General features: G+C 40.8%; 1 protein-coding gene across 1 annotated transcript in view; it reads right to left on the bottom strand.

Moving 5' to 3' along the window:
* Positions 1–21,100, bottom strand: part of MET (MET proto-oncogene, receptor tyrosine kinase) — a 70,887-nt gene that overhangs the window by 24,304 nt on the left and 25,483 nt on the right. Inside the window, exons 3-9 of the mRNA XM_005146070.4 lie at positions 20,262–20,396; positions 18,726–18,899; positions 12,778–12,938; positions 10,971–11,073; positions 10,645–10,781; positions 8,064–8,228; positions 7,018–7,117 (exon numbers count right to left, since the gene is read on the bottom strand). Of these exons, the coding sequence (XP_005146127.2) occupies positions 7,018–7,117; positions 8,064–8,228; positions 10,645–10,781; positions 10,971–11,073; positions 12,778–12,938; positions 18,726–18,899; positions 20,262–20,396 (975 nt within the window). The remainder of the gene's footprint in view (positions 1–7,017; positions 7,118–8,063; positions 8,229–10,644; positions 10,782–10,970; positions 11,074–12,777; positions 12,939–18,725; positions 18,900–20,261; positions 20,397–21,100) is intronic.

Below are 21,100 nucleotides of genomic sequence, written 5' to 3'. Positions count from 1 at the left end.
AAACAGAGTTATTTCAGCTCCACAGAAGTGTTTCTGTTCAAATTGTATAAACCTTCTGTAAGTAGCTCCCTGACAGCAGAGATCACACTTTTCTTTTTTTTTCAGTATAAATAGAGTGTCTGACATATGCCCTGGTAAGAATGGGGCTCAGCTCCTCATCATCATAAATCTTACACTTGTTCCACAAGGAATTTTCCTGGAAAACCAACAGTGCTGTTAAATACCTTTGTGCATCCAAAGAAGGCCAAAATTACATGTTTTTTGTTTGTTTTTTCAAATTAAATTGGTTCTCAATATAAAACGCTGCTGAAGGAGCTGTGAAATTAGTTTAAATTTGTCTCTAATATGCTAAATTAATGCAATTTTGCTGTTTCAAATGAGTGACATAACCGTTCAAGTTGTTTCAGTTACATACCCACATTAGCGTGAAAAGCAGGATAAAGCTGTCTACAAATCAGCACTTTTTCTTATTGACACAGCAATTCACGTTTCTGTGCATAAAATTGTGAAGTCTTGAATCTGACAAGGGAAACATTTTCAAGGCTCTGAAACTGGGCGCTGGAGTTTTAGAACTCCATTACAAAGGTTACCTGCCTGTGAGCTCGGCACTCAGTTAAGTAACACGCTGCAGCTCTCAGTGATGCTAAAGAGACTTGCACCCGTGTAACAAACAGCCCATTTCAATTCCTAGCACAAATTCAGAAATATTCGTGCATCCCCCATGACAACAAGGTAATCTCTGGGATAAGACAAGGCAGATTTTCGCTCCATTTGCTTACAGTATTAGACTGTTCTTTCTCTTTTGAATACCTAGTTATACACCATTGACCATATCTCAGGCTTCATTATATCACACGGACCTAGAAATTCATTTAAATCACTTTGGTAATAATAAGATGCATCATTAGTATAATGGATGATCGAGCCGTATTTTTCCATGATACATGAATATTCATAAAGATATATATCATATTGCGTCTATTCTAAAAAGGGATTACTAAAATATATATCTTTGTAAAACCAAGTATGTCCCAAGGAATCATTATATTTATTTGATTAATGTAAATTCATTAGACTTTTTATCTACTGTAGAGTAGTGATGTCTCTTAAATGAATAGCAGTGGTATTCATAACTTTGTTTGTGGCTATCTATTAGAATCAGATACTTTACTTTATCAGGCTGGTCTCTGAAGTGGAAGCTTTCAGAAAATGATAAAAATCTAATAATACTCTTTGGAGGAGATGCAATGTGACTGATTGGTAAGGTCAAGAAAAATCTTATTTGCGATGCCCTTATTGGTACATGATTTGACATGACATTTTTACCTTGAAATTGGTTTTAGCAATTGAAGAATATGACGGTTTAGTTTTCAAGAAATATTGGATTGAGGATCTATAGGAAAAAAACCCTAATTCAATCTATTGCCTTCTCAATTAAGATACTGCCTATCACCCAGCACCTTTAACTTTTATTTAATTAGGCTTTAAAGTACATTCACTTTAAAAGCTAAGCCTATATTCTTCTTGTGACTATAATCTACACCTGAAGACAGTAAGGAAAAAAGACGTAAAAATTATGGAGCACTTCACAAGCATAAGTAAATACTATACCCCAAAGGGAATAATAATCTATTGCGCAATGCATATGACTCATCACTTAAAGGAATGTATTCTTGTTTCATTTGTAAAATATGACCCTTGAAGCAATTCATTCGAACCTGACCTACAGAATCTGAACCTCGGTGCCCAATTCAATTTTTTTTCATCTGACAGGACAACAGGAAAAGTATGAGGGAGGATCTCTGAGCTCCAGAGGTCTCCCAGCAGCTGACCCAGGTAAGAGAGGGGTAGTTGGATATGTATTGCAGGATCTGCCTCAGTCAGATGGCAGAAAAGGGACGATTTGTCCTTTCACAAAAAGTAAAGTTTTGGATTTCAGTGAGGAATGAAAGATGAATGAGGTTAAAGACAGACTGAGACTCTCCAAACGTCTTTTGCCAGAGGTGAGAATTAATGTCCGATTTAAGGAAAGCTCATTCAGAAGGCTTTTCTGTGTAGGTGAGAAACTGAGCAATGACACTCAAGCACTTCAAGTTTTGAAGAACTCATTGGCTTTTGCTGCCATTTCAGGTAGTACAATGAATGGCCCTAATGGATTGGTAGCATTTATATTCTAGTTTTCTTCTTGGATGAAAGCATGGGAGATGATACTTCTAGTCTGTCAGACCACTGGACCAGAAGGTAGAGTAAAACTTCCCTTGCTCCTGGGTCTGAAAGCCAGCCTTTCTCACAACATGATCAATACTGACCAGGAGTCTAAATTTCCCCCTGGGCTTTGGATGGTCTTGCTACCACCACATCCCTGGCATCCCGGTGATTTCAAAGCATAGGCTTTTCCCTGACACCAATTCCTGCACTCTTTCCTTGGCAGGAGATGTGCATGAAATGCAGTTTTGGCACACAAACAAAGGCCAATTGTTCCCCTTTGTGAGGGAAACTCTTTGCTGGTTTTCTGTGGCAGCTTTCTGCCACAGAGTCAAGACAGACAGCGGACCTAACCCTGACTGTCTTTGGATAGATAGTCAGGAAAATCTTCAGTAAACACAAGCTCACCACAGTTTCCAGAGAATTTCTTCTATCATTATGTAATAAACTTAAGGAAGACACTCGCAAGTGAATTCTAGGCATTTTGATGAGTATTAGACATATGGCTTGTTCATGAACTTGTAAATATTGAAGGAACTTCAGGGTGTTTTAAAATTCACCTGTAATACAGCAGGAAATGGCATCTAGCAGGGAGTAATTAAGAAATGCTAAACATCATTCAAGGGACTACTTACTAAAGAAATAATTAAAAGTCTGTGGAAAGAGATGATCTTGCATAACTACAGAGTCAGTTGTTCAAGATCATGTGTTTATAAACCTTAGGGAGAAGATTGCTTCTCCCTGATTTTACAACTGTGCATATCTTGGGATATTTGTGGTTAGAAGAGATTAAGCAGTGTGGATTTCTATCCAAATGCTACAGCAAAGGATCCCTGAATGACCACTTATCCGCTATTGAGGAATCTATGCAAAGTACAGGCTTTCGAAAAGAAAATATTGGCCTGAAGTATGCAGATGCACAATTTATAGCAGAGGTTAGAAGACACTTATTTTGTAAACAAGCTCCTGATCAAACACCACTCCAAACTGTGCAGTTTGTTTACAGGCACAGTGCACAGTGAAAGGAAGGAACAAGCTGGTTCTTCCCCTGTGCACCTCTCACAGGAACTGGACATGTGAGCATAAGTGAGAGGGTTTGTGTATCCTTATGCATTTATCTACAGCTCTTGGGAATTTATGCAGCACTGCCTAAATTTTTTGTTCCTAGCCAAAACTCATGAGTCAAAAGAACTCATAATATAGAAATTAAAAAAACCCAACACATTGCAAGTATCGAAACAGATGGTTCAATAAGTCTAAAACCTTTTTTTTTTTACTCATTGAAGTATCAAATTCAAAGAAGGCAAAATGTATTATTTTGATAGTGCTAACATAAAATGTAATATAAACACAAGTAGTGTGAACACAGTATTGAACAATTTTAAGGAAATTTAAATAAATATGAAATGAAAATGATAAAGTTGAAAGAAGGCATTTTTGCCTTATGGAAGAAAAAGAGTTTCAGAAATACTAAACTTCAAACATGAAAGCTGAAGTGCTCAACTTAAATGTTTCTTCTATAGGGGCCTGGCATATTGCCCCCAAGACCTTCCAGTCTCTGTGACTGCACTTCTTACAGTATGTTTTTCCAGAAAAGCTCTTTTACCAGTTGAACCACTCATTTCTTCCAGTGGGATGGAAACAGGCAGAGAAGAGCAAACGCCCCAGGGCACATCAGCTAGCTCTGCCTCCTGAGGCTTTGGGATCCAGAGCATCCCCTACAGCTCCTGCTGCTTACAAAAGTGACCCTGCACTCACACTGTGACTCTAGGCTACAATTATGGCTGAGAGACAGGTAACTTACAGGAAAAGGTGAGACCTCTTTTAAATTGGGTACCACCAGTTTTAGGCAAACGGGAGAAGGCCTCAGAGGTGGTGGGAAAAATGAGGAGAGCTGTAGGAAACAACACTTAGCAGGAGAATTGGGAGTGGTTTGGTTTGTTTTAACTGGAGAAGAGAAAGGCTGAAACATAATGTAGTGCAAATATGAAAAATTAGCAGGAGAGACTGGTAATCTGTTGTTTGTGTCCACTGAGGGTTAAACAAGAAGATAGCTAATTAGCAGCCAGGATTTGGGTTAATTATTAGAAAGGAGTCTTTCCAAACCACTAGGTAAGCAGGTAAAGCAGCTCTCCATAGCTTGTTTAAGCAAGGTTGTGAAATTTCTTTCACAAGGAGCTTTATTAACAACCTAAACAAATATCTGTCGGGCAGTGGTCTGCATACATTTGCTCCTGCCGCAGGGAAGCGGGGCCAGGCAAGGTCTTTGTGGTCCCTCCTAGCTGTACTTTCCTTTGATGCTTTGGGATGTGTTTCAGTGCTGGCTTTGTTTTTCCCAAGAGCCAGAGTTTCTGAATGCTGACAAAAGCAGCTTCTTGGAGGAGGCTGGTGAGAGAAAACTGAAAACGGCTTAAATAACTATTAAAAAAATGACTCAGTTAGCTGTCCTCTCCCCAGCTAAGGAAACAAAAAGATAAATAACCTCAGCTATAGGACTTCTTGATCATCTGGTTTATATTGTACTGTTTGTCTGGGTTGGTTCTATTCAGGACCACACCTGTTTTCTCCTTTATAAATGGGATAGCTGGTCATTGCAGTGCTCTGGATCCCTGCGGGAAATAGTTCCTCATCATTGTTGATTCTTGTTTTGACTGGATGAAAGTTTGTTTTTCTGGCATCTTGCTCATGCATAGAGCCCAGAATCTCCAGTGCAGGATGGGGCAGGCTGCAGCCATAGGCATCCTGCACCAGCAATTTCCTCAGTTACACAGTGCAATCTTGTTTTGCCACTTATAAATTTTCCCCTCTTCCTAAGAATTAATATCCTTCCTTGAGAAATAAGCTCGAGGCAAAGACTAATGGCAGAACAAATGGCAAGCAGAGCTGGGCTGTCACAGAGGTAGGGAAAGCCACTGAGTGCCAGAAGCCTTTAATTTCAATAGAGCAAAATATATTGCTTGGCAATGTCAAAGTATAAAACACTCCAGATTAGCTATTCCGCCCTTTGTGCAGGGAGAATGAATTTGTGTACAGCTGCTTTTACTCTGGGGCAGATTTTTAGAGATCAGCAGCAGTGGGGGACAGATCCCCCTATACAAAAGGGGGTCAGACAGGCCTCTTCTCGTCTGGCTGCAAATATCATGCGCACTGCAAGGTATGAAAATAAAAGGAATAAAGGAGATAATTCTGTCTATGTCCACTCATTTTTCCAACAGCAGATTAAAAGTCAGGATGGCAGCAAACCGCTGCTAAAAGTAAAGGTTGCTACTGAATATTTGGGGAAGAGAATAAACTTTGCAGTGTCCCTTGCCTGGAGTTGTGAGTCACTTTTACATAGTGAATTTAGCTCCTTAAAACTTCCAATACCTTCAAATTCTGAGAAGTCCCAAGTGTTTGACAAGCAAGGTATGCAGAACCAGGGCTTGAAAAGAAGCAGCATTGCATAGTCTCACAGAATAACAGAAAAAGTTGAATGATCTTTACTTCAAACGAAAGTCTGCTCAAATCCATATAATGCAAAATCCAAAGAGCCAATTTCAGCAATGATCTTTTATTTGGACATCTCCTGTACTTAGAAATAATCATGCCCACATTACTTAAAACCTAATAAATTTTGAGTTCGGTTGATTTCACTGGAATGTTTTGTTTTCTGACTTGTAGGTAAAGTGTCTTTTCAATAACATTGAACATCGTGTTTCATTGCGGGGGCACTGATTTTCAGATTAAAATCTGAACCCATTAAGTTATAAGCCATGATTACATTCAGCTGAAATTCAGGTCCTGACACTCATAGTATTATACAAATTAGGATCATGAAGAATATTATGACCTTGAAGCTATAAAAGACTGCAAATTTGCAGACATACCATTTAAAATGCTTTGAGCAAACCTAGGTCTAATACTTAGAATTCAATACAGGAAACAGTGTATGATGATCATTAGAAATAAGCCAGGAATATAAGCAGTCACGCAGCATGTCATAAAGAATGTGGGTCAATTTAGCTCCAGTTAGGCTAAACAGGCCTTACAGGATAAGAAAATGTTGGAGGTGCAAGACAAATGTGTAAGCAAAAGCCTACAGGAAACAAGTTTCAGTACAACTAGCCAATAAATGTCATCGTTGCTTTACAAAAATTGAAGTAGATCACATGGTCACATCTGAACACTTAGATTTAGACACTGTATTATCAACGCAGGTAACAAAAGAAGGCTCAGATCCCTGATTGATTTTCTGTTCATGCAGAGGTACCCAACTGCAAAAGGCTTAGCATCTCTTAAAACTCAGTGGCTGAACTTGGTAAATTAGGAAAGATTTGCTCCAGTAGGTAATTTGGCAATCAGGAATTCTTCAAAATAATACTTACTTCTGCTTTTATGTATTTACTTTTCTTCTTTCTTTGATGCTTGTTTCATTTTCCTCCTATATCCACAGTCACCATTTAAATACATTTCCTACCTATCACAGTAGCACCTGAACTTGCCATGTGATGAGACATACCCCTATTGCATTGTTTGTGTTTAGTCACGGGATCTACATTGTTAAACTGCAATATAAAAATCTTGTTATCAGATACTGTGAAAGCTTTATTTCTTTGGAGGAGGCTCCTTGGAAACTGTTGTTCCAGCTTAATTTCAAATTTGTTGCTGAGTTTTGCCTATGCAGTGGAAACAGTCTGTGCAGAAAACACCAACATGTCGGTGGAAGCCCTGAAGTTCCAAGGCAAAAATCAAGGTTTTTTGACTGCAAATTCTGTGCCATTCACCACACAAAGATGACAAGATAACAGATTGTCTTCTCCAAGACTGACTCACCACAGAGAAGTTCATTCCCAGTTTAGGTACAGTAATCACCATCTGAGGAAAGCACACTGAGTTCAAGTTGATTCCCTGAGCTGTGATTGTACTTCCACCGCTAGGAAAGAGTAAAAAAAAAAAAAGGAAAAGGAAAAAGAAGATGAGTAGGATAATGATACATCTGCTATGATAATCTTAATTACAAATTATGTTTTAGAGTAAATGACAACATAAAGCCAGAATTAGGGATATATGGGGTGAATGCAAATACATGGCTCTTAGCAGTAAGTGTAAAGCCAGAATTAGGGATATATGGGGTGAATGCAAATACATGGCTCTTAGCAGTAAGATTATTTTTCTGGGAGACAAATTTTACATGTGCTATAACTACTAATCAAATACAAGAAAAGAAAAATTTTTAAAATTGTGGCATCACAGGATGTAAAACAAATGCGTACATTTTAAAGGAGGGTGTATGCTTGTGCTTAGCATTTGCTAACTTACATAACTTATTGCTTTCAGCAGTGTTGAAAAAGGTGTCTTTTTTACTGCTGACATTTTCTTGGCAAAGGAAGATGGCTTGGATTAGAGCTACTGAGACCATAAATATGTCACTTAAAAACACACATATGCTACCATACATATATATTCATAATATTTATGTAGGCCTGGATTTAGACTGTTTTAAAATCCATTTGCTCTCCTGTGTCCTGCTAACTTGTCACATTAAATGATTTTCCTCACTCATCAGTGTGATGTCCAGGCGCAGTGTAGGAGACACAGTTAGCTGTACCGTATGCATCTCAGCAGGACATCAGAGGTACACTCAGCATCAGCTACGAGTTAAATCACATAAAGAAAAGAGGTGCCCTTCTCCCTTCTCCTTCCTCTCTTCCTCTTCTCTGAGAGGAAATGATCTGCCCTCTGCAACTGCACCATAATAGAAGCAATTGGCATGGCAGATAGAGATAAAAATGCAATTTCTTTTAATAGATTGCTGCACACTGTAGCTATTCTTTTTTCATTCCCTACTTTTCTTATTTCTGTAAGAAACTTTTACTCACCTAAGAAAAGATTTGGCCGGATGAATTTTTAAAACAACGGGGTCTTCTCTGTATGTGAAATGTCCGATCGCATCTCGAATGGCTTTGTCGATTCCTACCCTCACACGATATTCCTGAGGAATTCGCTGTGCCGGAGTGTAGCACTCCACAGTGCTCGCTGATACACTGGAAGGACAGAAAAAAGCTTGCTTGTCAGCACTGTAAAACATGTAGTTGGGTTGAAACACTGCCCTTCAGTGAGCCCCAACCTCTCCTAAGGATCCACTTGCACAAAAATGTCACTGAGACTCCCAGTGGATGATTGTACTACAACAAACAAACATGGTGTGAGGGAGAAAGAGCAACACTGCTTAGGCTCAGGATTCATCTTAATTGGATTGACTAACACCTTGCCTGCTGGAAGCTATTTCCCCAGTGCTTGTGACAGACCCATCAGCCCCTGCACCCTGCAAAGGCAGCTTCCAGCCTGGGAAACAACAGCACACTCCAGGTTTAAGGAGAATTACTTGTTCTGCTGTAACCATGGGATGTTGTTCCCTTTCAAATCCACAAGGTTTACTCTGTGTTAAAAACCTAAAGAAAAGGTGTTGGAGGAGGATGAACCAGCATGTCCTGTCTTGGGGGCACCTGCTGACTGGGTGCGCTGCCGAGGGGTATGCAGAGGGCAAGGAGAAGGGAGGAGAAGGGGAAAATTCAGGGAGAGCTGGCTGAATTCAGCACAGCAGCAGGGCCTTTGGGATATTTGCCTTTTCATGGCTCTCTCGTGCTTGGCCCTGGAAGTCCTCCTCCTACACTGAGCTCAGTGGGTGAGTGGGCAGCAGAGGCATGAAGGATCATGAAGTGCATGAAGTGTGGCTGCAGGGAGCAGGGCACATGAGAAGCAAGGATAAAAACTGATTGGAGAAGCAAATGTAACTCTACCACCTGGTTTCAGTGATTTAGGCCCCTCCAGGAGCCCTCCAAGTGGGGCCATTCTCCAGGGATGTGAGAGATTGCCCCCAGATCAGGAAAAAGGCGCATTTGCTGGCACTTCTGAAGCTTTCCAGGAAAGTGGGGTTTACCATGTGCTGTAGAGTTCAATCGCTTGTTCATATGTATCTGGAAGCTTTCCACCAAATATTAAAGGGAAAAATAAACCCTTGATTTGCTGCCCTCAGAACTGTGGAAAGCTGCCACTTTAGGTAGAGAAATACCTGCCCTGAGAAACTGGCTAAGTCCTGTTAGAAGTCTCCAAGGCTGGTGAGAAAGAGGGGTGTTGGCAACGCTAACTGGTATCGGTATACCTCTATCAGTTTGATACCTAGAGGTCCACCTGACCAAAGCAGATGTCTGCCTCTGATATGGCTGTCATCTCACCCCCACAGCAGACTTCTCAAATGGATCAGACGAATCATTCCCTAAAGGTTTATATATTTATCCATTAGTTGACCAGCTGAAATGATGACATCAATAAATGCCACCCTAAACTATTAAGTAGCCATTGAACAGAAGTGCTGAAGATAGATCTTGTTAGTGATTAAATATCAGACTTGAATACCAAAATTCCCTTCTTGATTTAGTCAGTCTTAGCTGATTTGATCAAGAGCATACAATAAATCATCTAGCAGCAAAGAATAAAATGTATCTTTCCTGACTGGGTCTGATGTTAACTAATAGGCTATTGCTTCCCCACATTCTCTGCAAGTGTGGCGTTTCACCACTACGACTTTCCATAACCATTAGAAGAGACTCAAAATTCAGAGGAATTGCTGGACATCCTCTTCCTGGAACACAGTGAGCCAGATTCTGCCCTTGGCCACAGAGGTGACAATTCTAGAGGCACCCTGCTGTACCTGAAAACAGGACTAAGCAAGATTTTCTTCATGGTAGAACAGCTACCAAATTCAGGATGTTTCTCTGCCCATAGGAGAGAATATGTTCTTAGTATTTAACATTTATATTCATCTGGGATTGAAGGCATTTCCATACAGAGCATGTCAAAGATTCTTGACTGAGCTTCTACTGGATCCAGTACAGAGCCACAAGATATTCTGGCTTGATCCTCAAAATAATTTTACATATACCAGGAAAAGTCCCAGACTGATGCTGGTTTGGAGGCTGTTCACTGATAATAGTGCAGAAATAGCTGCTCATCTGCATGAGATCCACACTCCCACACTGGTCAGGTTTCCACAGAACAAAACAGTAGGAAACGGTAACCTACATCCATCAGATGCTCACTGGGAGCTGATACAAAAGAGGGGGCTCAGTGTATGGAAGTTGGGATGACAAAAATGATGGGAAATGGGCAGTTTCTAATCCGTTAGACTGATTTGCTGCTTCTCTATGCAACTTTTTAATGAGGTTAATGAAGACTTCACAGAATAAACAAGTCTTCCAGGGAACCATTGTTCCTTCCAGAAACCTTCCAGGCATCCTAAATTCAGGATGTAATCCAGAACTGAAGGTTATTGCAGTATCATTTGTCCATTATGAAACACAAGGGGAGGACAGCAGTGCATGTTTGCATTTTTCTTACTCCAATACATTTTAATCAAACCATTCCAATATCATAGGCATCACTTTTTAGTAAGTACATTACCTTTGCAAGGTGCACAGCTTCTCACCAACAAAAATCCTCCGGGTTTTTCCACTGTTTAGGTATTTTCCAGATATAGTAAGCAATGTTCCTCCAGATTTGGGGCCATAGGTGGGAGAGATACTTGTTATTACAGGATTCTGGGTGGGGTAAAAATAAGAACAGTGTTACATTATTTTCAAAATGTGAAGAGGAAGACTCTTAAAACATTTATTAGTGTTTCCATGAAGTAATAATAAAGCCAACAGGTGGATTGGACTCATGAGGAATCTCCTTCCAGTTAATATTGAAGCTAATTTTGACAACAAAGTTTGAATCATAGTACTTACCACATATGAAAATGTATTGAATAGTGTTTTGCCATGTCCAACAGAAACACTACTGGATATATTAAAACTTGGATTTTTTGCAGCGGGAACTGTGCATTCCAACCTTTGGAAAACAAGGAAAAAGATTGGATTACATCTTTTTTTCTGGCTTGATTTTCTGTATTAAAATAGAACCACTTTAAACTCATAACAATGGAGGATCCATACCAAACAAATAATCTATCTATGTGTGTCAGGAACATTTCAGAAATAACAGCTAAAAGAACTGTGGTCGTCTTTTTTAATGCTTAATACAAACATTGTGGTGTTTATACTTGGCCAGAGAAAATTTTAGTGTATCAAATGCATTTTGGATAAAAAGAAGCATGCTAGAGAAAACAAATACCTCCCATTCAATGGCTGAGTTGGTTTTTGGAATTTTCCTTATGTGCCAAATTTTGGCAGACAACAGGATTAGAAAAAAAAATGCATCATATACAGAAGTTTGTTGTATAAAACGAAATATTACCAAAAATCAAACTTGAGCTTTTGTGGCATCATGTGTCTATGTATTCTGTTACATCTACAAAATCTCACATATAGAATTCCAGAATCAACTAAGTTGGAAAAGACTCTTAAGATCATCAAGTCCAACCATTACCCCAGCACTGTCAAGGCAACCACTAAGCCATGTTCCTAAGGACCTCATCTACACGGTGTGTGAACACTCCCAGGGATGATGATTCCACCACTTTCCTGGGCAGCCTATTCTGATACCTCAGCACCCTCTCTGTGGAGGAATTTTCCTGATACCCAGTGTAAACTTTTCCTGGTCCAGCTTGAGGCCATTACCTCTTGTCTGATCTCTTGTTACCTGGGAGAAGAGATTGACCACTACCTCACTACAACCTCCTTTCAGTTGTAGGGAGCGATAAGGTCCCTCCTGAGCCTTCTCTTCTCCAGACTGAACAACCTCAGTTCCCTCAGCGGTTCCTCATAAGACTTACTCTCCAGACCCTTCACCACCTTTCTTATCCTTCTCTGGCCCCCGCTCCAGCACCTCAATGTCTCTCTTGCAGTGACGTGCCCAGAACTGCACACACAAGCTAGTCTGCTTAAATAATTTTGTTTGCATTAAGACTTCAGAATAGCAGATGGGAGAGTGCTCAGTGCTTCTGCAGGGTGACTTTTTTGCTGTTATGTATGTGAAAATTGAGAAGCTGTGCCATGATTTGCACACTGCTTTGGTAGTAGACAGTCACACGCTTAGAACTGAGAGAGGATGCTCACTGAATCTCACAACCAGCAGAACCTCTGTCTTAAATTTAAGCCATTACCCCACTGTCTCAAATACTTCTTTCTTCTTTCTGAGAAGGAGGAGGAGTGGTGCAGCTGAGGGTCACAAGCCTCTGAGTGACGAAATACCTGCATCTTCTCACATTTCTCTCCAGCAGCTTCACAGATCAGGAAGACGGAGGTGACATAACTGAGCCCAGCAGGATCCTGGCCAAAGGAACCTGCTCCCTTTTCGAACCTTTGAATAGCTTCATTCTTGCCAGCTCCCACAGATGTTGAACAGCATTTTGAAGACAAATCAGAAAAAGCTGCTGTAGAAGCTATCAGCATTAACTAGATTTATTTGATGTCCATTTCGAGCCCTTTTTTTTCTTGGGGAGCTTATCAAACCAAGGGATTGTTTCCTCTTTGAAATCTCAGGATCAGAGATGACACTTATAGACTGAATGTTTATACTGAAAATATATATTGAAAATCCATCCCACACAAAGAACATCTGTATAAAGGGAAATTCTTATTAGAGGTTTCTTACTTGTTTTTATTACTAGATTTTGCTTCCAGGGCACAAATTTGTCCTCCGATATGGACTACTGTATTTTTGACTTCAAATCTACTGGTTTTGCTGAATCCGAAGTCCCATCCACACAGCGTCAGTTTTGTCCCGCCTTCTAAGGGAGCACTGCTCGGAAGAATCTGTTAAAAATATATTGCGTTAGTTCAATCAGGTTTTCTTGAACTTCAAATGAAGTTAAAGAATGTGCAAAGGAATAATTTTAGAAAAGCATTTCTTCTGGTAGACTATGTCCTACCATTCATCTTAATTGTTCTTCACCTTCCATTTGTCACATTATGAGCTTTCCCTGACAGTGGCAATAAATAACAAAACCTATACTCGAAAGCTTTGAAGGATAGTGTTTAGGGGCACTGGACAAGCTGTGCATTGTAATAGTCTTTTAAATCCTACCGTTCTTGTCTTTCACATCTTATTTCTGGCATGTTAAACATACAACGTACTTATTTTTTAGAAGCTGAATGCTGAACACAAAAGAGCCCAAAATGACCATTTTTTTTGTCAGCTTGATAAAAGTCAGGTTCAGAGTGAAGTAGCTTCAAAGACACCATAATCCGATATCGCATTGGCCGCGATGAAGTTAACATTACTTCTGCTGTTCTTTCCTGAAATCTTTTACATTTGGTCACCTCTAACTCTGAGGTAAAAATAAACCACCCCTCAGAAACAGAGAGACAATCTACAAAGGAAATGCTTTTTTTTTGTATATTGTAAATTGTCCTGTAAAATATAACAATGGTGGGAAAAATGTAGGAACACTATAGAAGTCTTACAAAACTCAGCCAAAGTACTGGTCAGTACTGCCATTAGAAAAAATAAAAATGAAAAAGACATTGGTTCAGGGTTTATGGGGACTTTTAACAATACTCCTTAATTTTGCAAACATACCAGTACCACTGGACAAACAACGCAGAATGAAAGACTGGACTTATATTTGTGGCCATAGTGCCTAAACGTCTTCAACTTAATGCTTTAGTGATACTAATTTTCCCCCTAAAATGCAATACAGCTGTGCCTTTCAGAGGACCTGACTTAATTTTCAAGCTGAAAGGGAAGTGTTTGAGAGATACTTGGCTATTATTTCATCTGGAAATCCAGTAAGACAGCACATTCCTTTTCAACTCTCTTGCAGCTATACTTCAAGACACTTACAAATGAACTATTGTAGATAGAAAGGCAGCTGAAGAATACTTCAAAAGAATTATACCATATATTCTATATAGGGAAATTTACTGCCCCCATTAGAAACCAGACAAAGAGTCTGATCCAAAATGCACTGAAGCCAGTAGGAATCTCTCCCATTTTAATGAGCTTTGAATCAGTTCTCAATAAGCAAAGAAGAGGGAACCTATGCAGGAACGGTAGTTTTGCACAAAGCCCATGAAAAGACAGTGACGCTTGCACAGCCCCCTGACACAGCGCTGCAGCCAAGAGCAAGCAGTAAAGTACCCCATGGAGTCTGTGCTATTCCCAACTTTAACTTTCCCTTATTTCTTTGGGTTATTTCCTTCCAAATCTGGATTGACTTCAGATCCTAGTTTTCCACTTTGCCTAATATCTCAGCACACCATCTATTTTTGGAGTAACAAAACCCGAGCAGAAACTGAAATTGCTCTGTGGGGGTACACGATGTTTCGATGTTTTGTACAATAATGCACTGACGTGTGGCATTTGAAGAGTTTGAATTGTAATCCACAAGTTAGCAAAATAAGGGAGTTAAAATCATTAAGCCATACAGAATAAAAACCAAAGGCACTTAACTGGTTTGGAGTGATCTTATCTGCCAAGAGACTTGTGATAGCAGCCCATGTGCCTTAACTGAAGGAAAGTAAAAGTATTTACTACATTCTGCCAGAAAATTTAGGAGGCAAGACCTCTAAGCAGAGTTTTCTAAGTGCAAGTCCTGCAGAAATTCCGCCAGTGTTTTTATTCATATCTTAATTTTTGTCCCATTTGTTCTGTACAATGAAACCTCTGAAAGTTAAATGAGATTTCCCAGGCTTGTTCTTGGGAGTATGCAGGAATGAATACTGAACCAACAGAACCTCCTGGACTTTGAACCGAGGTATACATAGGCATCTTCTGTGTGCTTATATTGCACAGGAAGCAGCAGAAAGTAAGCAAAGCCCAAATCAGTTATAAATGCAATGAAATTCAGGGTACAAAAGTTCTCCATAGCAAGAAAACTCCACTGATAACATGGAGCAAGTCTTGCTGCAAGGCCTGCCATTCTGCTTGTCCCTGCTGCTCTCTGGACTTTAAGGCTAATAAAGTTAACTTTTCTGTTTCCTTTTGGAAAAAATTAAAACATCATGTTTTCCTTTTGTTTATGTTGACCAACATTATGCTAATATCCACTCACATACTTTATAAATTGTTGGAAGAAAGTATCTATTTATTCAAGTTTCATCAGCCCGTTCATTTTAATTAAGAAGCAGGAACATGTACAAGGCCACATGTGAAATTTCCAGCAAACCCTCCAGTCTAAATAGTCAGCAGAAGGCCTGATGTTCTCAATAGGTCTGAGACGAAAGCCAGCTAAACTGACTGACTTTTAAAACAGCAACAAACCACGGTGGATTTTTGACCACAACAAAGAATCAAAAGGGAGACCAATTTATTTCTTCTTACATACCGTTCACCTTTCAGCGTGACCTGAATGATGCAGGCAGATGCCTGCAATTTGTTCCGGCAACAAGTGATCTTCCAGGAGACTCTCGAGTCCCCCACCTCTGCTCTAGCACCGCTTGCCCGGGCTGACAAAACACACCTTGCTGTTGGCAGAGGTGATGGATGGGAGTGGGGTACAGTGCCAAGGTGTGGGGTGGGAGCCTGTGTCCCGGTGCCAGCCCTGCTGTGCTGTCAGTAGCTGGGGGATGCCTGGGCAGAGCCCTTCAGTGTAGGGCTGCTCTCCATCACCAATGGCTCCAAGGAAAGTGCTTAAAGCAGGGCAGAGAGACAAAGGTCTCCACAGGAGGACACTGTGTTCCTTCTCTGCCATCACTCCTGAGATAAAAATCCAGTTATTTTTTTCCACTCTGCACCACCTTGTGCAATAACCCGGGAAACTTTGTTGAAGACTCTAGCTAGCTCACATCCACAGCAACAGACCCCTGGAGAAGATATCTGTTCCCCTCAGGTTAACGCGATCATATGACATATCTCAAGCAACCTCTCCTTATGAAAGCTGCAAAATATCAGGGAGATGTTCAGACTGAATTTCAGACACTATGCAAAGAAGGTCATCCTCTGTTTGTTAGGAACAAAACAAGCTTGTTTCTCATATTTTATACATATGGGTTTAAAGACAGATCAGAAGATGATGAATAATCTGTTTTATATTTTTTTCAGTAATCATGTTAAATGTCATGGTCCAGTAGAGCATGAAATCTGTCTTAACAGCAGCAATCCAAAGGGATTTAAGTACTCAGCTGCATTTTTTCCCTTACAAGCCTTCTAGAAGCAACTTCTACCAACGTGGGCATGCTGTAATTCAAGATTCACTTTAAGATCCATCAGTGCCACAGATGCATATTCATTACAAGGGCAGACTGGACTTGGCAGGGCTGAGCCACATGGGGAAGGGGAGCACCCACTGCTCCACATCCAAGGCATGCTCTCCTGGATGAGTCCTGGTCCACCCAGCAACTGCATAGGGATGCAGAGGTGGCCCTGGGGACTCACCTCTCCATCCAGGCACCTCCGAATAGGCTCCAGGCACTTGGTTCTTAAAACTGCTGAGAGCACAGACTCATAATTGAAATTAAAGAGGGCTATGTGAGCTCAGCACCTCTGAAAATCAGAAAATAAGCAGTTCAGAGCCTTAGAAATCTTCTAGAGGCACAGCAACATACAGCCATTGCTGGAAAGTTTTGCCAAGAAAAAAGACATTAAGGGATGCTGCTTGTGCTTGGGCAGACAAAACAAGCTGTGCAGGATGGGCAAGTCGCTTAGGCCTGCAGAAGTCTTCAAAAATGTGTCAGGACTAACTCTCATTGTACCCCTTTGAATTAGTTTCATTCAAACTAAGGCCAGAAAGGACTATTTGTTTATCTAATACAGCCTTTTGAAATAAGCATGTTCTTGTATAAGGGAAAAGTAAACTATTCACATTCTGCATTAGCAATTTTTTTACATCTCCTTTGCCCAAAGGTAAATGGCAACAGAAGGCAAGGCAAACACACACACCCCTTTCCATCTCTTTTATGTTTGATTTCTATGACGTTTCACTGTTCATTGAATTTTGCCTGTGTTAGTCCTAAATTTTACATCTGAAAGGTGAAAACAGAAAAGAAAAAAACAACCCATACATGTGTGTTTCTAGGTTTATTTCTAGATTATTAGCTGTTGTGCCTGTCTACTCCTTAAAAAGTTGTACATAAAATCATCTGACTGGTTGGAAGAAATACACGATTCTTAAAAAAACCGACCCTTTTCTCTCCCTTTCTCTCTGAGATTTTAGCATGTCAAACTTTCTGTATGCCCATAAAGGAAATCTATTTTTAACTACATGTTGTAGGTTAAATGCACTAACAAACACGAATGGGTATAAATGCTACCAGAAAGTTTAATGCTTGTCCTTCCCTCAGTTTTCTGGTCTGTTACGTGCCCCACAAACCTGCACCTTCACAGCTCTGTCACACTTCACATGGGATGATTTGGTTACACGTACAGCCGGCCAGTATGAATCCTGTATTAACCATAGCTAAACTAAAACAGGACTGCCTCAGCATGGCTCTCAGCTCATCCATGCGGTTGTGTTCTCGCACACCCTTGATGGGCTTTGGCTGGCTGGCAGCAGCCTCCTGCTGTTCCCTGTCCCAGGCAGGGGTGCAGCTACAGGCTCGTCCCCCTCAGTGGCTGGGGGTTCCCCCCATTGGACTGAGAAGCCAAGGAGGGGAGTTGGGAACAAACATCTCCCCCAGGGTGGTGCTTTGATTGACTGCTCTGTCACAGGGCTGAGGTAGGGCACAGAAGTACTTTTCCCTACACCATGCTTTCCTCCAGTGCTGGAGCTGCATGGGGATGGAAGAACAGCAGGGCTGGAGAGCTCCTGTGTTAGGTCAGGCTCTGGCAGCTGTGGGTGGGAAATGCTTGCCTCCCACTCCTCCCTTTGAGGGGGGTCTGAAAGGAAGAGTGCTCCTTTTTCACCAGCCTTTCCCATCAGATCCCTGCCAGGCTGGCTCGGACCCACGTTGTTTCCTCCCTTTGAGCACTTCGCAGGGCTAAGGCTCTCCTATGGCAAGCCAGGATGATCAGGCAGACCTGTCCACCACAGAATCATAGAACGGTTTGAGTTGGAAAGGACTTTAAAGATCATCTAGTTCCAAACCCCCTGCCACAGGCAGGGACAACTGATGAGGTTGCTCAAAGCCCCTTCAGCCTGGCCCTGAACACTGCCGGGGACAGGGCAATTACAACTTCTATGGGCAACCTGTTCAGTGACTCAACACCCTCACAGCTGAGTTTCTTCCATATATCTAATGTAAAACTACCCTTTTTCAGTTTAAAGCCATTCCCCCTTGTCTTATCACTACTTGTTCTTATAAAAAGCTCATCTCCAGCTTATATGTCAGCTCCTTCAGGCACTGGAAGCTGCTGTAAGGTCTCCATGACCCTTCTCTTCTGCAGGCTGAATAACTCCAGTTCTCACTGCCTGTCTTCACACGAGAGGTGCTCCAGCCCTCTGAGTATCTTCTTGGCCCTCCTCTCCTGAGCAGCTGAGCCCGCTGCACTCAGTAAGAGCATGTGCATCCAGCCAAAGGCTTTAGGGACACTGTGTCCAAAGGGAAGTCAAGGAAAGTAGACACTTCATTTATCATAACTGCATAGAAATAAACAGAAAATGTCCCTGGAGCACAAACCACATTCTTCCCTCAAAGGTAAATGTGCAAAATCCCCCGTTTTACCTCATAAACCTTAGGCAAGCAGGTCTCCTGGGTCCAGGTGCCACTGGTGCAGGCAGCAGACCGGAGGCATTGCTGGCCACACCAGCCACACTCCATGAAGGGAGGTGCCAGCAGGCACTGGCTGCAGGACCTGAAGTGATGGCAGCCTGGCCCCTTCAGCGGGATCTTTGTTACCTGTTGATGGAAAGACATGATGCGCAGATCCTTTAAATACACACACTAAGTGGCAGAGAGAGTCTCTTTTTATTCAGTGCACCACGGTGCTACTCAGATTTCAGATGTGCAAGCCACGGTTCGACTTCTCTTTAGCTCAGTAATTATAGGATCTTATAAGTAATTTAACTGACATGATTTTAAATTCGCTTGGGAGAAACCCTAAAGGCATCTTACTGTTATATACAGTTACTACCAGCATCTGGTGTTTACAGCAAGATAGCATTTTTTGCTGATGGAAAAAGAAAATAGCAGTGTGCTCCTCCCAGTTCTGCATTAGTTCTTGGAAAAAACAGTGCATCTCAGTGTGCCTTAGTTCATATGTTTGTTAAAATAGGCATGATGGGTATTTCAACCTTGGCAAGGCTGTATTAATGTCTGTGACACATTTCCAGCATGTGACTGCCCATGTACTTGTTTTTTAACACTTATAATAAACCCCCCTATATTATACCTAAAATAGGAAGTAAAATGTATGTTATTTAAGATATCAGGCTATTCATGATAACAGTCATTCTAAATAGATAACAATTACTTTTAGTCAAAAAATTAAAATCAGCAATTACGACATAAATACATCATACTTTACACCTCAGTCAATTCCTTGAATTTATTTTGGACATTTTCTTGAAGATTACTTTTGTAAATATCTCATACATTTCTAATAAATGATTAATAACCACCTTTACTAATGGCTGATGTATTTCTGTAAATTCTTATAGAACTCAAGAAGTCAAATTATTGCTTACGATTATGGTTTAGATTATCTGTAACATTATCTGCTGATGTTTGAAACCTATTCTACAATGCATATCTACTTCTGACAATAGCATATTTATGACAGCTCTTCATCTTTTGTTAACCCTTTGCAGACTACACAGTAAAGCAATTTTCAAACCTTACTATGAGCACTGACTCCCCATTTCAAACAAACCCACATAACTCTTGCCCCTCCTTCAAAAGTTACGATGCTCTGACACAAACCAACAAAAGCCAGGAAACTGTGAGCACCATTCTTTTCTTAAGCCATTGTGTGTTTTTTCTTTGCAAGCACTTGAATTATGGACAGGGTTTCAGCCTTAAAATTTGCATTTCCTGGCTTTTGTTGGTTTATATCACAGCTCTTGCATTATTTAAACATTTCTCAATATTAGGCCATTGGTTTGTTTAATTGGGGGAATAATCTTGGAGGAAACTTACCCCTCCAATGTTCCCAAGGGAATGGTGAGGCTGGGAGGATGCAGAGCATAAAGCAGCAGAGTGAATAGTTGCTGAAGGCAAGTTTCCAGAGTGCACAGAAGGGTTAGATTATGAACCACTCACCTTTTTCCCAGTCACTACTAGGGTATAGCCATCATCTGCTAATGAATTCTTGACGACAACTTGGGGAGAGACGGGGTGGGAGTCAAGCTGAAAGCTGACATGTGGAGCTGTGGGTTCTGAACGGGAAACCACTATCTAAGAAAGAAAGAAACTGGGAAAGTCAGCAGGCAGTGTGTGACACAAACGCATGCTGCTCAGTGGTCTCACATTCCTACCACTTCTCTGCTTGCATAAATTACTTTACATTACATTGCATAATATTTTGCATAATGTTCCATCATGATCTGATTAAAGAGCTATAAAATCTACTTTATTTAACACAGCAAAATCATCCTGTTGGAGGATCCTCAAAATACATTGTATTTATTAAAATATGAAGGACTCATTGCATGTTTTCTAGTCTTCAATTTCAGGTATTTATAAATCAACCCTAAAAAATGAAGATGGGTCACTTAGCCCTGTGCATTGAGGAAAGAACAATTTTATCTACAAGGCCTATTTAAAAGAATCTGAAAACTCCAGGCCTTCACAAGTCAAAGGTATTTCCATTTGTTTTCACTTTGGTCCTTCAGTTTGAAAAGTAAAGTTTACCCTGTGTCAACCATATCTGGTCTTGATGCACGTGAGGCCATTAGAATGCAAACCTATGGCAGACACAGGTCACCACTGTGAGCAACGCTACAGTGCCAGAAATACACGGAGCTTGATTCCCATAGCTGGTGAGGTGGCTGTTGCTGTAGGCAAGATCCTTGCAAAATATGGCTGGGAACCTTGAGGTCTGGGTCCTGCTGATTTCTGCAGGAGCCAGGTGTGAGGACAGAGTGCTCAAAGCACATCTT

The sequence above is a fragment of the Melopsittacus undulatus genome, chromosome 5, assembly GCF_012275295.1.
Source record: "Melopsittacus undulatus isolate bMelUnd1 chromosome 5, bMelUnd1.mat.Z, whole genome shotgun sequence".
NCBI classification, from domain to species: Eukaryota; Metazoa; Chordata; class Aves; order Psittaciformes; family Psittaculidae; genus Melopsittacus; species Melopsittacus undulatus.
The sequence above is the reverse complement of the archived record's forward strand: the minus strand, read 5'-3'. Positions and strand labels throughout refer to the sequence as shown.